The 17,787-nt window shown below is 42.6% G+C and overlaps 1 protein-coding gene across 1 annotated transcript in view; it reads left to right on the top strand.

Annotated features, from left to right (window-relative positions):
- The window catches only part of LOC115082576 (DCC-interacting protein 13-alpha-like), a gene marked incomplete at its 3' end in the record, with an annotated part of 79,587 nt that overhangs the window by 46,793 nt on the left and 15,007 nt on the right, over window positions 1–17,787 (top strand). Inside the window, exons 9-10 of the mRNA XM_029586794.1 lie at window positions 3,015–3,097; window positions 9,237–9,395. Of these exons, the coding sequence (XP_029442654.1) occupies window positions 3,015–3,097; window positions 9,237–9,395 (242 nt within the window). The remainder of the gene's footprint in view (window positions 1–3,014; window positions 3,098–9,236; window positions 9,396–17,787) is intronic.

Genomic DNA, 17,787 nt, shown 5'->3' with positions numbered 1-17,787 from the left:
TCCAGAAGTGCAAGGAGGCAAGGCTGGCCTTTTTCCAGATTAAAGATAATAGTGTCTGCTAGTGGGGCTAATAGCGATTCGGTGTTCTGGTTCTTACGGAAACCAAATTGGTTTGTGGTGAGGATGTTATTTTCGTCAAGCAATTCTGAAAGTTGTCTGTTTACAACTTTCTCCATATTTTTGGCAATCATTGGAAGGTTTGCTATGGGTCTAAAGTTAGCTGGGTCTGTGGTGGGAAGGTTGGGTTTTTTGAGGAGATGCTTGAGCATTGCCAACTTGAGTTGGTTAGGGACTTGGCCTTGTGCGAGAGAGCAGTTGATGTCTGCAACGGGTTTGGCAATGTTAGGGATCGAACTCAGCAGGTTGGACGGAATGTGATCTAAAGGATGAGACGATGGTTTTATCTTCTTAAGGATGTTCTCTATTTCTAAGGTGGACGTGGGCTCAAAGGAGTTGAGCGCTGCTGGGGTTGTGTTGGGTTGTTGAACGGTTGGGTGCGATGATTGAGTAATTTGATTAAGTAAGTTGATTGAGTAATGGCAGACAATGCAACGACAGTGGCTTATGTTAATCGCCAGGGAGGAATCAAGAGCTAGCATGTGTAGTGGGAAATATCCCAACGCATGGAATGGGTGGAAGTGCATCTTCAGTTCTCAGCCTCCCACATTGCAGGAAAAGACAGTGTAAGAGCAGACTTCCTCAGCAGACAGAGTCTGGACCCAGGAGAATGGGAATTGTCAAGCAAGGCGTTTCAACTCAGAGTGGACTGCTGCCACCTCCCGTTTTAGCCCTGTTGGTGACATCTCACAATGCGAAAGTTCCTCACTTCTTCAGTTGCAGGAGACATCAAAAGTCCTTGGGCATCATTGCTCTTGTGCAGGAGTGGCCGGTAGGCAAGTTCCTATATCTCCCGATTCTTCAGTCGTAGAAGAGATCAACTATCCCTGGGGATTGACGCCTTTATTCAGGCCTGGCCAGAGGAAGACCTGCTGTGTACGCCTTGGATGCCCAATTATCCAGTCTCACAAGGTCTTCCTGCAATTTATCACAATCTGCTTGTGATTTAACTACTCTGAACAATTTTGTGTCATCTGCAAATTTGATTATCTCACTCGTCGTATTTCTTTCCAGATCATTTATAAATATATTGAAAAGTAAGGGTCCCAATACAGATCCCTGAGGCACTCCACTGTCCACTCCCTTCCACTGAGAAAATTGTCCATTTAATCCTACTCTCTGTTCTTGTCTTTTAGCCAGTTTGCAATCCACGAAAGGATATCGCCACCTATCCCATGACTTTTTACTTTTCCTAGAAGCCTCTCATGAGGAACTTTGTCAAACACCTTCTGAAAATCCAAGTACACTATATCTACCGGTTCACCTTTATCCACATGTTTATTAACTCCTTCAAAAAAGTGAAGCAGATTTGTGAGGCAAGACTTGCCCTGGGTAAAGCCATGCTGACTTTGTTCCATTAAACCATGTCTTTCTATTTGTTCTGTGATTTTGATGTTTAGAACACTTTCCACTATTTTTCCTGGCACTGACGTCAGGCTAATCGGTCTGTAGTTTCCCGGATCGCTCCTGGAGCCCTTTTTAAATATTGGGGTTACATTTGCTATCCTCCAGTCTTCAGGTACAATGGATGATTTTAATGATAGGTTACAAATTTTTACTAATAGGTCTGAAATTTCATTTTTTAGTTCCTTCAGAACTCTGGGGTGTATACCATCCAGTCTGGGTGATTTACTACTCTTCAGTTTGTCAATCAGGCCTACCACATCTTCTAGGTTCACCGTGATTTGATTCAGTCCATCTGAACTGGTGCACAAGATGGACCACTTGTTTGTTCTTCACGGTGGAAGGAAACAAGGTGAGGCAGCTTTGCGGGCTACCATAGGTGATCACGGGAGCTTATGTAGAGACAAGAAAGCCAGTACCCTTTCATGTTAAAGCTCATTCCACTAGGGCCCAGGCAGTATCCTGGGCGGAAGCTAAGCTACTGTCTCCTGTTGACATCTGCCGAGCAGCGACCTGGTCTTCCCTGCACACCTTCTCCAGGTTCTATTGCCTGGACGTTCGGGCCCAAGAGGATGCAACCTTTGCAAGGACGATGCTTACTGGATTGCGGACAGCTTCCCGTCCCGTTCAGGAGTAGCTTTTGTACATCCCATTGGTCCTGAGTCCATCTGTCTACAATCTAGGAAATGGAGTTACTTACCTGATAATTTCGTTTTCCTTCGTGTAGACAGATGGACTCAGCATCCCGCCCACAGCTCCCCAAAAATGGTGCCAAGGAATCACCCATGAGGTGAATCTAGATTCCAACAGGTTACAGGTAAGCTGTCACCCAATTCCGTAGATCCAGGGCATCTATAATCTTGCTGGGATTCAGCGCTTATGTTTGGTTGAGTACAGTTAGTTGTCCATTTGTAATCAAGTTTTAATCAAATTTGTAATCAAGTTTTTCAAAGCTTGTCCACAATGACTTTTGAAAAGAATACTGGAGTGCTGAGGTCACTGCAGGGGTGTATCTAAGATGAAGCCAGCTTTGAAACCTGATTCCATCTCCATCTACTAGCAGGGGAGCACATAACCCATTGGCCCTGAGTCCATCTGTCTGCACTAAGGAAAACGAAATTTTAGGCAAGTAATTTCTCCATTTGTTTGGATTTCTAACAATTACCTCAGTACATCATGATTTAAGCTTTTTTTGTCTTTCATAATACTTCGTTTCCTAAAGTACAGTGAAATGACATTGGTCTTCTGGATCATCGTACAACATTACTAATTCTAATTGGGTTCTGCAGTTCTAAATCTATTTCATGATAGTATTCAAATATTGTATATATATACCTTTTATCAGGCAGAAATGAAATGCATATTTGTACACCTATTTGGATTTTTTTGGACAATGATATAATTGCTGTGTTAATACTTCATAAAAAAAATAAGCAGGTGACTTAATTTCTAAAGTGTGAAATTATAAGCATTTTAATGGGTGTTTATTTTAGATAAGTTTCTTTAAGATGGGATCTGAAAATCTTACTTCTCAGCTGGAAGAGTTTTTGGCAAACATTGGAACAAGTGTACAAAAGTAAGTTAGAGCTTTTTTTTTCCTCAAGCCATGTATTTGTTTTCCAAATTGGAGATGAATTTCAATTATGCAGCTAAAACTCAGAGCATTTTTTCTTGCTGTAAATGTTCTACATTGTGCTTTTATTTTTTGTTTAAAATGGCCCAGTGGCTGTACCGAATTGTATTGTGTAAGAAATGGGGGTTCAGGATCACTACAGAACTTCCTCAGCCATTGAAGCAAGGCACCTTGCTAGTTGAGATCTGAAAAGTAACAGGTGGTGCAGCAAAACAGTTAAGTCTTTAAAAAAAAAAACTTTATACACTGTTTTATTGTTTTATGACTTTGTAAAATACAAGTTTATTTTAAATTTCTAATCAGGTATGAGTGAAGAAGAGATGGGTTACTCCTAATTATGTGACCTTAGATTATGATCTAATAATCTCCCATCTAGTTATATGTAATTCCTTTTGGTGATTATAATCTCGGATTTTAGTTTGTGGATCATATAATTGGGATTCACCCCTGTACTGAACTTCCACCTCAAGCATGGGGGGAGAGGACTGCCTTGAGAGGTCATACTGACCAGGTCATGCACATTTCAGTGACTGGGCATGGTAGGTAAATCATTGCTGAGAGATTTTATTGAATTCTGCTTTATTACTTAAATTGGGGCAATGACTTTACTTGTTTTAGCTCAGCTCTTCCTCCACCCTGCAGTTGCCTACTTTACTTCTATTATAATAGTACTCGGTTGGTGTTTGGCTAGCAAATACTGACACCTTGTGTCCACTACTGGTACTGCAGCCTCTCACATCTGTCAAAACAAAAACTGAGTATATTTGTAGAGGCTGTTTTTTGTTTGTCTTGAATATGCGAGCACATACTGAGCTGGGCTGCAGGACACACATGTAGAGTCAGGTTGCAGCTTTGGTAATGTTAGGCTGCAGCAGAGTGGGCCAGAGGTGGGTATGTATTTAAAAGGGTGCCTGGGATGGAGGTTGAAAGGGAGAGAAAATGGATTTAGGGGGAATTGAGATGGGGATGTGAGGGGAACAGGACTGGAGCCAAGGGAGGGACACCTCACCCCCTTCACATTCTGTATCCTCCCCTGAAGTTCTGATTCTAGTAGTCTTCAATGAAAGAATAACTATAAATCCTCTATTTACAAAAGTTGCAGTAAAGACATTAATTTGAGTTCACATTTTGTGCAGGTTTCAGCTAGTCTCAAATAATACAAGGATATGCTCAGTCTGTTTCCTTGCAATAAAATACTTTTCCTGAAGTTCTATTGGTGAATCTTGATGATCGCTGTGTATTTTTCATAATTAATTGTTTAAATAGTGAAAAGTGCATGAAAATGTAATTCTTGTGACTGCTATTAAAGGTGCATTCTATGCTAGATTTTTCTCATTTTGGAAAAGTAATTAAAATAGTTTGGAATGTAATGAGCTGTACAAATATGCAGTTTAAGTACTATGAGCTAAGAAATCACAGGCATGGTAGGTCACATGATACCTCCCTTGTGATAACTGATGGATTGCTGTGTCCAAACCAGAGAGTGGCACCTGTGATGTTTTACTTTTAGATTTATCAAATCGTGATGTTTTTTGCAGGAAAGGCCCCACTATTGTGTGTGTATGGATGGGGGTGTCGTCGCAATAATGGGGCCCCTCCCCTGAAAATGCATCGCAGCTATCTAGCGTGTTCTTATGTATTGTGGCCAAACGCTGTGAGTGGCCCTTTAATGCGACGGTGGCCCCAACCTCAGGGACCGCCATAGTTTTAAAGGGTCACTGGCCCCTTTCCCCCCAAAAAACCATGGCCAAATGGGGAGGTTAAATGGGGATTGGTGCAGACCCCCATTTCAACACGGGGCCACCGGTCAATAGAGCCCCAACTCCCCCAAAATGAAAAATAAGTGCAAATATGCACATGGCGGCCCCCCCCCCCAAATATAACCCCTGCTCTTGTTTCCCTACCTTATCCTGGCTCCCATGTTGGGGATGGGTGCACCCTTGCACCCGTTCTGGTCAGCACCATTGAGAAGCTTAGGAGTGAGTGCCGAGGTGGTGACCTGGATTGCAAACTGGTTGACGGACAGAAAACAATGTGTGATGGTAAATGGAACTTACTCTGAAGAGAGAGCGGTGTTAAGCGGAGTGCCGCAGGGATTGTGTTGGGACCGGTCCTGTTCAATATCTTTGTGAGCGACATTGCAGATGGGATAGAAGGTAAGGTTTGTCTTTTTGCGGATGACAGTAAGATCTGCAACAGAGTGGGCACGCTGGAAGGAGTGGAGAGAATGAGACGGGGTTTAAGGAAGCTGGAAGAATGGTCGAAGATATGGCAGCTGAGATTCAATGCCAAGAAGTGCAGAGTCATGCACATGGGGTGTGGAAATCCGAAAGAACTGTATTCGATGGGGGGAGAAGGTCTGATATGTACAGAGCAGGAGAGAGACCTTGGGGTGATAGTCTCTAATAATCTGAAGTCGGCGAAACAATGTGACAAGGCGATAGCTAAAGCCAGAAGAATGCTGGGCTGCATAGAGAGAGGAATATCGAGTAAGAAAAGGGAAGTGATAATCCCCTTGTACAGGTCCATGGTGAGGCCTCACCTGGAGTACTGTGTTCAGTTCTGGAGACCGTATCTCCGAAGGGACAGAGACAGGATGGAGGCAGTCCAGAGAAGGGCGACCAAAAAGGTGGAGGGTCTTCATCGAATGACTTATGAGGAGAAATTGAAGAATCTAAATATGTATACCCTGGAGGAAAGGATGAGCAGGGGTGATATGATTCAAACTTTCAGATTCTTGAAAGGTTTTAATGATCCAAAGACAATGACAAACCTTTTCCATTGCAAAAAAATCAGCAGAACCTGGGGTCACGATTTAAAACTCCAGGGAGGAAGACACAGAACCAATGTCAGGAAGTATTTCTTCACGGAGAGGGTGGTGGATGCCTAGAATGCCCTTCCGGAGGAAGTGGTGAAGACCAAAACTGTGAAGGATTTCAAAGGGGCGTGGGATAAACACTGTGGATCCATAAAGTCTAGAGGATGTGAATGAAGAGAAGAGACAAGGGGTTGGCTTGCTTGCAGGAATGACAGCTACTACCTGGAGATTAATATCCTTATTCAATTAACATACACACAGTTAATGCGACTCCAACATTGCTCTATGCTTCAACAGCAAGAGGAAATATGGAAAAAAGGATTTGCATCCACAAAAAAGCAGGGGGAGTAGCTTGCTTGTTACGGCGGTTACTACCCCAAAACAAATAAGCCTGATACTTCACTTTCAGTGCACATCCAGCATAGCTCTCTGATTCAACGGCAGAGAGAATGAAGAAAAGATGATTTATATTCAGCATCAACCAACAAGGAATGAATTACATAATCTGGGTAAACAAATAAGCATGGGTGTAGCTTGCTTGTTACGGCGGCTACTACCCCGAATCAATTAAGCATGATACTTCACTTGGAATACATATCCAGCGCAGCTCACTGCTTCAACAACAGGGGGGAATGAAGAAAAGAGGATTCAGTGCCAGGAAAAATAGTGGAAAGTGTTCTAAACATCAAAATCACAGAACATATAGAAAGACATGGTTTAATGGAACAAAGTCAGCATGGCTTTACCCAGGGCAAGTCTTGCCTCACAAATCTGCTTCACTTTTTTGAAGGAGTTAATAAACATGTGGATAAAGGTGAACCGGTAGATATAGTATACTTGGATTTTCAGAAGGCGTTTGACAAAGTTCCTCATGAGAGGCTTCTAGGAAAAGTAAAAAGTCATGGGATAGGTGGCGATGTCCTTTCGTGGATTGCAAACTGGCTAAAAGACAGGAAACAGAGAGTAGGATTAAATGGGCAATTTTCTCAGTGGAAGGGAGTGGACAGTGGAGTGCCTCAGGGATCTGTATTGGGACCCTTACTGTTCAATATATTTATAAATGATCTGGAAAGAAATACGACGAGTGAGATAATCAAATTTGCAGATGACACAAAATTGTTCAGAGTAGTTAAATCACAAGCAGATTGTGATAAATTGCAGGAAGACCTTGTGAGATTGGAAAATTGGGCATCCAAATGGCAGATGAAATTTAATGTGGATAAGTGCAAGGTGATGCATATAGGGAAAAATAACCCATGCTATAATTACACGATGTTGGGTTCCATATTAGGTGCTACAACCCAAGAAAGAGATCTAGGTGTCATAGTGGATAACACATTGAAATCGTCGGTTCAGTGTGCTGCGGCAGTCAAAAAAGCAAACAGAATGTTGGGAATTATTAGAAAAGGAATGATGAATAAAACGGAAAATGTCATAATGCCTCTGTATCGCTCCATGGTGAGACCGCACCTTGAATACTGTGTACAATTCTGGTCGCCGCATCTCAAAAAAGATATAATTGCGATGGAGAAGGTACAGAGAAGGGCTACCAAAATGATAAGGGGAATGGAACAACTCCCCTATGAGGAAAGACTAAAGAGGTTAGGACTTTTCAGCTTGGAGAAGAGACGACTGAGGGGGGATATGATAGAGGTGTTTAAAATCATGAGAGGTCTAGAACGGGTAGATGTGAATCGGTTATTTACTCTTTCGGATAGTAGAAAGACTAGGGAACACTCCATGAAGTTAGCATGGGGCACATTTAAAACTAATCGGAGAAAGTTCTTTTTTACTCAACGCACAATTAAGCTCTGGAATTTGTTGCCAGAGAATGTGGTTCGTGCAGTTAGTATAGCTGTGTTTAAAAAAGGATTGGATAAGTTCTTGGAGGAGAAGTCCATTACCTGCTATTAAGTTCACTTAGAGAATAGCCACTGCCATTAGCAATGGTTACATGGAATAGACTTAGTTTTTGGGTACTTGCCAGGTTCTTATGGCCTGGATTGGCCACTGTTGGAAACAGGATGCTGGGCTTGATGGACCCTTGGTCTGACCCAGTATGGCATTTTCTTATGTTCTTATGTTCAGACAACCAACGAGGACTGAATTGCACAGGCAGGGTAAACAAACGGGAGTAGCTTGCTTATTATGGCGGTTACTACCCCAAACCAATTAGCTAGATACTTCACTTAGAATCACCTCCAGCACTGCTGTCTACATCGATGGTGGGGGTGGAAGGGAATTGGAACCAAAAAGTTACCAATAAGGGCCCTGACATCAGCGGTCAGAGTAACAGATAAGTATGAAAACAAATAGGTGTGAAAGCTTGCTGGGAAGAATGGATGGGCCGTTTGGTCATCTTCTGCCGTCACTTCTATGTTTCTATGTTTCTATTTTCCAAAAATGGCGCCAACCTGACCTTGCTTTATCCAAAGATAAGGTGTGGGGGGCTTGAGCCTTTTTGGGGGGTGGGTGAATTGACACTTTGGGTGGCTGGGGACTTGAGCTGCCTGGGGGTGTGGGTGTTTTGTTTGACAGTTTGGGGGGGGGGGGGCTGCTGCCTCACACACATTTGCATTTATTTTTCATTTCTGGGGAGTTGGGCCCATCTCAACTAGTGGCTCTAGGTTGAAACAGAGATCAGCATTGACCCCGCTCAACCTCCCCGTTTGGCCGTGGTCTGTTTTTTATTTTATTTATTTATTTTTTTAAATGGCTTTTTTAAATGTGTGAAGGGAGTCTTGGGACCCGCATTAGGGTCCCAGGCCTCCCACTGCACATCAAATGCTTCCCTAGGAGGAGGTGTTATTTTGTAGTGGCTGACCACCTTCTGGTTAGCCTTGAGAAAATATTAGCATCAAATTGCTTATAATGACCGTATTTGCATTATTCAGGCATGTAAATCATATGCAAAGAAGTCATTGTAATAAGGGTATCTGGGCGGGGAAATGCAAAATATCGCACACTATCGCTGTGATAGTGCACAATATACGCAATATAACGTGTATTAGAGCCCTAATGCATCTTGATGAATGACCCAGTTAGCAGTTCATATCATATGTTGATTGGCATGGTCAGCTGTCTTGAATATGGACCTTTTGTGGATATCTGTAGTGTATCAGTCCTGGAAGTGCTTACAGTTGGCATTAGTGTTAGAAACCATCTTCATTAATGCTAGTTTGAAGGGAGCATCGACCAGTCATTTATTGGTTTCTATTGTATAGACTGTTAGCGGTGTGGTTTCACTGTATTCTTTCTTAACAGCGTTCGCCGAGAAATGGATAGTGAAGTTGAGACCATGCAGCAAACTATACAGGACCTAGAAGTAGCCAGTGATCCGCTGTATTTACCTGATCCAGATCCCAAGAAACTTCCTGTCAATCGAAACTTAACCAGAAAGGCTGGTTATCTTAACATGAGGAAGTAAGTGTCACATTTCTGTTCTGTATTACACTGCTTCTGCAAAATTACTCGTGTAATGATACTAAATTAATGTCAGTTATGTTTGTTCTAAGTATTTTTGCACCTTGTTGTGATGAGCTTAGCTGGAAGCAAACATAAGCAAAGTTCTGGCATTTTCAGTTTTCTTTACAATGCCGAAATCTGTATTCTCATGAATATTATGGTAAAGAATATGCTGCTTTCTCCATGGACAAGCACAGCAAACTGCCACACAAGATTTGTGATGTCATCCAGGGCCATCAGATCATTTTTCTCTTAAAGCCCATAAAGTTCAAATTTACTTTCTGAGCATGTGTTACTATCCCCGCATGTGAGTCTCCTCCGTTTGTTTTTGTCTGCTACAGCGAACAGTCTGAAATCATCTCTCTCTCAGCGTCACCACTATTTCTCAGCGTATCTACAGGAAAGAAAGGGAAAAGTCCATTCAAAAATGTCAATAGTATGGATTTAAAATGTTCAAATTAGATTTATATTCCTTTTGTCTGAAATGCCTGGTACCAGATCATGACTCTTTGAGCTGAGCCCTTATGGATATAAGTCCCCGAGGATGCTAGTTTGCTAAGAACTTCAACTCAAGTATGAGCACACAAGCTCATCGAAGGAGACCAAGAGCTGAGGCGGATTGCTACCTTCCCTTCTGAAGGAAAATCCAAAAGCTGAAGAGAACATGTTTCAAACACACACATACCTTAGTGTTTTCCTACTCCACTCCAACAATCCACCAGGGCTTACTGCTGCCGTTAGTTATTAGTTGCTACCTGGTGGGAGTGGCAGGAGGAGGAGGACAGTGGAGCACCTGGTTCCTGGCCTTGTTCAGCTTCCTCTTACTTCAGCCCCTTTGCCCTCTGGGAGTTGTTGTAGTCCTCCCCTCGCATGACTGAGCTCTGGTCTAACTCAGCCCTCTTCTGTGTTCCATTCCTTTTTAGCTGTCGTAATGGGACATATCTCCCATTACGCTGGCAAGTACCCAAACATTACATGAGTAGATCCCAAGCTATTAATTCTCATTGATTAATATCAGTTTATGGACTTCTGCTCTAGGAACTTATACAAACCTTACCCAAGGTTTGTATAAGTTTATACAAACCTTACTCTAGGAACTTATACAATAAATGAATTAATAACCTGTCCTTTCTCTTCTAAGCCAAGTTCTTATCACCCTGTTATATGTAACTGCCTTTTCAGCACCATTGTTATAGTTATGTTTACTATGCACCCCTGTTTTATGTGAACCAGCATGATGTGACTGCTGTCTCGAATGCCGGTATATAAAAATTTGAAATAAATATAAATAAATAAACCTTTTTTAAACCCAGCTACACAAACTGCTGTAACCATATCCTCTAGCAATGAATTCCAGAGCTTTATTATGCGATGAGTGTGAGAGAATTTTCTACGATTTATTTTAAATGAGCTACTTGCTAACTTTATGGAGTGCCCCCTAGTCCTTGTATTATTTGAAAGAATAAATAACCAATTCACATTTACCCATTCAAGACCTTTCATGATTTTGTAGACCTCTATCATATCCCCCCCTCAGCCATCTCTTCGCCAAGCTGAACAGCCCTAACCTCTTTAGCCTTTCCTCCATCCCCTTTATCATTTTGGTCGCCCTTCTCTGTACTTTCTCCAGTGCAACTATATCTTTTTTTTTTTTTTAGATGCAGCGACCAGAAATGCACACAAGGTGCTGTCTCACTATGGAGCGATACAGAAGCATTATGACATTACTATTTTATTTGCCATTCCCTTCCTAATAATTCCTAACATTGTTTGCTTTTTTTGATCACCACAGCACACTGAGTCAGCGATTTCAATATATTGTCCATTATGATGCCTAGATCTTTTTCTTTCCTGGGTGGTAATTCCTAATGTGGAACCTAACATCGTGTAACCACAGCAAGGGTTATTTTTCCCTATATGCATCACCTTGCACTTGTCCACATTAAATTTCATCTGCCATTCGGACACCCAATCACAAGATCCTCCTGCAATTTATCACAATCCACTTGAGATTTAACTACTCTGAATAATTTTGTGTCATCTGCAAATTTAAGCACCTCATTCGTTGTGCCCCTTTCCATATTATTTATAAATATATTAAAAAGCACTGGTCCTAGTACAGATTCCTGAGGCACTCCATTGTTTTACCTTTTTCCATTGTGAAAACAGACCAGTTAATCCTACTCTCTGTTTCCTGTCTTTTACCAGTTTGCAATCCACAAAAGGATATCTCCTCCTGTCCCATGACTTTTTAGTTTCCTTAGAAGCCACTCATGAGGGACTTTGTTGAACGCCTTCTGAAAATTCAAATACACTACCGGGTGGATTTTAAATGCCCTGCTCGCGTAAATCCGCCCGGATTTACGCGATCAGGGCCCTCGCGCGCCGGCGCGCCTATTTTGCATAGGCAGCTGGTGCACACAGAGCCCTGGGACGCGCGTAAGTCCCGGGTTTTTTTTTAAGGGGGCGTGTCAGGGGCGGTGCCGAATGACGCGGCGTTTTGGGGGCGGGACAAGGGGCGTGGCGCCGGCCCAGGGGCATGGTCGAGGCCTCCGGACCAGCCCCCGGGTTGGATGACGGCGCGCCAGCAGTCCGCTGGCGCGCATAGATTTACATCTGCTTCAGGCAGGCGTAAATCGAGGGACAAAGGTAAGGGGGGGGGTTTAGATAGGGGTAGGGGAAGGGAGGGGAAGGTGAGGGGAGGGCGAAAGAAAGTTCCCTCCAAGGCCGCTCCGATTTCGGAGCGGCCTCGGAGGGAATGGAGGCAGGCTGCGCGGCTCGGTGCGCACAGGCTGCCCAAAATCGGCAGCCTTGCGCGTGCCGATCCAGGATTTTATAAGATACGTGCGGCTATGCGCGTATCTTATAAAATCCAGCGTACTTTTGTTTGCGCCTGCTGCGCGAACAAAACTCCGTGATCGCGCTCCTTTTTTAAAATCTACCCCTACATGTACTGGTTCATCTTTGTCCACATGTTTATTCACCCCTTCATAAAAATGTAGGAGATTGGTGAGGCAAGACTTCCCTTGGGTAAATCCATGCTGGCTGTGTTCCATTAATCCATGGCTATCGAAATGTTCTGTGATTTTATTCTGTATAACCATTTCCATGATTTTTCCTGGTACTGAAGTCAGGCTCACTGGTCTATAGATTCTCAGACCTCTACTGGAGCCCTTTTAAAATATCGGAGTTACGTTGGCCACTCTCCAGTCTTTAGGTACAATAGATGATTTTAATGATAGGTTACAAATTTTTGCTAATAGGTCTGAAATTTCATTTTTGAGATCTTTCAGAACCCTGGGGTGTATACCATCCGTTCCAGGCGATTTACTACTCTTCAGTTTGTCAATTTGGCCTACTACATCTTCCAGGTTCACCATAATTTAGTTCAGTTCATCTGAGTCATCACCATTGAAAACTCTTTGGAATGAGTATCTCCCCAACATCCTCTTCAGTAAACACTGAAGAAAAAATTAATTTAGTCTTTCCGTAATGGCCTTATCTTCCCTAAGTGCCCCTTTAACCCCTTGATTATCTGATCATCCAACCGACTCCCTTGTTGGCTTTCTGCTTCGATATATTTAAAAGTTTTTATTATGAGTTTTTGCCTATATGGCCAACTCCTTTTCAAATTCTCTCTTAGCCTATCTTATCAATGTCTTACATTTAACTTGCCAATGCTTATGCTTTATCCTATTTTCCTCTGATGGATCCGTCTTCCAATTTTTGAATGAAGATCTTTTGGCTAAAAGATCAACCCTCCTCTCATCCCAATGACACCATTCCCTCCAAAGCCTTACTTGCCATCCCCAACGCCATAGTCAGAGCTATAGCACATATCAACTGCTCACTCGCCCATGGGTCTGTCCCAGACAAACTCAAACACACCGTAGTCGAAACCCTCCCTTGACCCGAAAGACCCCTCCAACTTCTGCCCAATCTCCAACCTCCCTTTCATTGCCAAGCTAATGGAAAGAGTTGTTAACTCACAACTCATGGACTATCTTGAAAATCATGCGATCCTCCGTGCATCTCAGTTTGGTTTCCGGAAATACTTCAATACTGAATCACTACTCCTCTCCCTATCCGACCACCTCCTCAGAGGTATGGGCCAAGGTCACAGCTACCTCCTCACCCTCCTCGATATTTTGGCAGCTTTTGACATTATTAGCCACCAGCACCTACTAACACGCTTAGAAAGCATCGGCATTTCAGGCCTTGCCTTGGCCTGGTTCAAATCCTACCTCTCAAACAGAAAACTCTCCGTTCAAATTGGTAATTCCACATCTGCCCCACAGCCCTTACAACAAGGAGTCCCCCAAGGTTCATCACTCTCCTCCACCCTCTTCAATGTCTACCTCACCCCCCTCTGCCAACTCCTCTCTGATCTCAAACTTAAGTTCTTTCTCTACGCTGATGATGTCCAGATCATCATCCCTATGCAGAACTCCATTTCTGATGCCCTAGAGCACTGGGAAAACTGCCTTACAGCCATCAATGCCTTTCTCACCAACCTCCATCTTGCCCTCAATACAAACAAAACGGAACTCCTGCTTATCTCCCCCCACTCTTCCCCCTCACCCCTACTGTCCTTCACCCCCACACCTAACCCCCTTTCAGCACAACCATTTGTGAGGGATCTTGGAGTTCTCATTGATCACCAATTAAGCATGAAGAACTGTCAACTCTATACTCAAAACTGGCTTCTTCAAACTCAACATACTTAAAAAAAACTTAGGACTCTCTTACACACCCAAGACTTCCGCACAGTAATCCAAGCCACCATCTCTTCTAAACTTGATTACTGTAATGCTCTCCTCCTAGGGCTCCCATACTCCACAATAAAACCACTGCAAATGCTACAAAACGCCACAGCAAGACTCATCGCAAATTCCCGCAAACACGATCACATCACTCCCATCCTCAGAGACCTACACTGGCTCACCATCCCCTCCCACATTCACTACAAAACCTTGACCATAGTGCATAAAGCCATTCACGTCCACAACTCTAAATGGTTAGACCTTCCTTTCTCTGCTCCCCAGTCCACCCGCCCTACCAGAACTGCAAACAAAGGTACCCTTCTTGTGCCCTCACTGAAAATAGCCCACCTCTCTTTTGTACGCAACCGTGCCCCCTCGATTGCTGTTTTCGTCCTATGGAACACCTTGCCACCCAACCTGCGCCTCGAACCCTGTGTGAGCAAATTCAAAAAGAAATTAAAAACTTTACTATTCAAACAAGCCTATCCAGAATAGACTTTACCACATGATGTTTACTACATGGTGTTGTATGCATTCCTCATTTTGAGGTACCAGTTGTTTTTGTTTATCTTTTCTTCATAACTGCTCCTTGTTACCCCCTCCCAGTTCATTGTTCCCCTGTTATCATGTAATTTCCAAGCTTATTTTGTTTAATGTAAACCGATATGATGTCCACAACTAATACCGGTATATAAAAATCTCTTTCAACAAAAATAAATAAATAAAAAATAGCCTCTCTTACCTCACTTTTTAACCATGCCAGCAATTGTTGAGCCTTCCTTCCACCTTTAATGCGTGGAATACATCTGGATTGTGCTTCTAAGGTGGTATTTTTAAACAATGTACACACCTGTTGCGCACACTTAACCTTTGTAGCTCCATCTTTGTATTTTGTTTGTTTTTTAAACTATGTTCCTCCTTTTGTCAGTTTCCCTTTTGAAAGTTTTTTTAGTGCTAGAGCATGTGATCATGTTATGATCACTGTTGTCAAGTGGTCCCCACCACTGTGACCTCTATCACCAGATCCTGGTCTCCACTGAGAATTATATCTAAAATTGTTGCCTCTCTTGTCTGTTCCTGAACTAATTGCTCCATAAAACTGTCATTCCATTCAGGAACTTTATCTAGTCTATATTGGGGTAATTGAAATCTTTCCAATATTACTGCACTGCTAATTTGGTTAGATCCCTAATTTCTTTTTGCATTTCACTGTCTGTCTTATCGTGTTGGCCAGGTGGACTGTAGTATAATCCTATCGCTACACTCTTCCCCAACACAAGGGATTTCTACCCATAAAGATTTGATTGTGCATTTAGTCTCATGCAGGATCTTTATCCTGTTGGATTCTATACCATTCCGGACATAAAGCGCCACCTTGCTCCTCTCTATCATTGCGATATAATTTGTACTCTGGTATAGCACTATCTCATTGATTATCCTCCTTCCACCATGTCTCTGAGATGCCAACTAAGTCTGTCATCTTTCAGTGCTATACATCTAACTCTCCCATCTTACTTCTTAGACTTTTGGCATTAGCATACAAACATTTCAAAGTGTGTTTTTGGTTTGTATTAACATTCTGATTTTCAGTTGTCAGGGATAATTTTGAATCTTTTAGCTTGGGTGATTCTTTACTTATAGGCACATGGACTAGTTTTCTTATTATTGAAACCTCTTTGTTGGGATGCCCTAACTCTAATGCTTCATTAGTATCCTTTGAAGATACTTCCCTCCAAACCATGCGCTGCTGAGCGACTGTCTGTTTTCCCTTTTTTTTTTAGTTTAAAAGCTGCTCTATCTCCTTTTTAAATGTTAGCACCAGCAGCCTGGTTCCACCCTGGTTAAGGTGAAGCCCATCCCTTCAGAAAAGACTCCCCCTTCCCCAAAAGGTTCCCCAGTTCTTTACAAAACTGAATCCCTCTTCCTTGTACCATTGACTCATCCACACATTGAGTCTCCGGAGCTCTGCCTGCTTTTGGGGACCTGCGTGTGGAACAGGGAGCATTTCAGAGAATTCTACCCTGGAGGTTCTGGTTTTCACCTTTTCTACTTAAGAGCCTAAATTTTGCTTCCAGAACCTCCCTCTCACACTTCCTATGTTGGTGCCCACATGTAACATGACAGCTGGCTCCTCTCCAGCACTGTCTAAAATCCTATCTAGATGATTTATTCAGTTGTCTCTTGTTATACCATCTTTGGGTTTGAAAATGCTCAGTGAAAGTGCATCAGGTCAGCGCAATGACCATATCGATGGCACATCACAATTCAGCAACAGTCCAGATATCTGCAAAACTGCCATATGGTCACTATACAAATTTAAAAAAACATTACTGTCTGGGTAAGGACTCAGGTAAAGATAATATCTTTGAATAAGGAGTGCTAAAAAAACAAATGTGTAAATTATCAAAACATGCTTCTCGCAAAATATAAGACGATTGCAAAGGAACCATTCAAAGGCAAAACTTTTTCAGAGCAACCCTTAGCTGGGGAGTTCGTTCTTGTATGGCAGTTAGTTGTAATTGTCCACAGAGCAAGCAAAGTTGCTTATTTGTAACTGATGCTTTCCAGGGATAGCAAAAACAAACAGCTTCACAAACCCTCCCTTCTCCCTGGGAATTTGACATATCTTTGGTAAAATACTGAGGAGATTCGCACCTGGGGGTGGAAGCCCCATGCATGCTCAGAAAGCAAAGTTGAACTTTCTGGGCATTGAGAGAAGAATGACCCAACTCTGCACCTTTGAATGACATCACCCATCTTGTGTGGCTGTTTGTTTTGTTGTCCATGGAGAACACCTGTTACAAGTAAGCAACTTTTCTTTCCTGGTCATCCTGCTAGACCAGTACAGACAAGTGGGTTTTATGCTACTCCCCAGCTGATGGAGACAGAGGCCATGCCTTTTTCTCCATGTCTGTGTGTACTCTTGTGATCTGCCATGATCTTTTGGAATGTGCGGAATATAAATACAATAAATAAATATCATCACTAGAGTGAGTTGTAGTCTCTCTCCAGCAGATGGTGGACATGGGTGGATTGGTGCAGCAAGATTCCAAGCTCTCAGGGACCTTGTTCCATGCCTCAGTCTGGTTGAGCAGAGACTGTACTGCTTTTTGGACAACAGTCTTTCTTTAGGCTAATTCCCCCTGTTCACCAACTTTACCTTCCAAGTCCTTCGGCTTACTCGATTGAACCCAAGGGAACAATTTTGGATCTACTATCTCAATACTGTAGTTCCCAAAGTTTTAAACATTGAAGTGGAATGGTACTCAGTTATGTGAAGACATATATAAACGCCATTACCGGAACCCTTCGGGTTACAGCTTCTGGTTTTTTGATCTTGGCAACAAGAGAGAGATGGTATGGCGATGAAGGGTTAACACTGTCATTTTAACAGTGCAATGTATAAGAGCTGTTGTAACTCTATCATAATCACGTTTGTACCAAGAATGTTTAAAAATTGACTGGTGTGTTTGTGCTATTCAATGTATCATAGGCATGCACATGCATTTACTTGTTCCTGACACATCGTTTAACTATTCAAGGCTTAATGATGATCTATTCATTTTATGACCACAACAAACTGACAT

This window comes from Rhinatrema bivittatum, unplaced genomic scaffold (genome assembly GCF_901001135.1).
Source record: "Rhinatrema bivittatum unplaced genomic scaffold, aRhiBiv1.1, whole genome shotgun sequence".
In the NCBI taxonomy this organism is placed as follows: domain Eukaryota; kingdom Metazoa; phylum Chordata; class Amphibia; order Gymnophiona; family Rhinatrematidae; genus Rhinatrema; species Rhinatrema bivittatum.
This window is presented reverse-complemented; position numbering and strand designations above follow the sequence as displayed.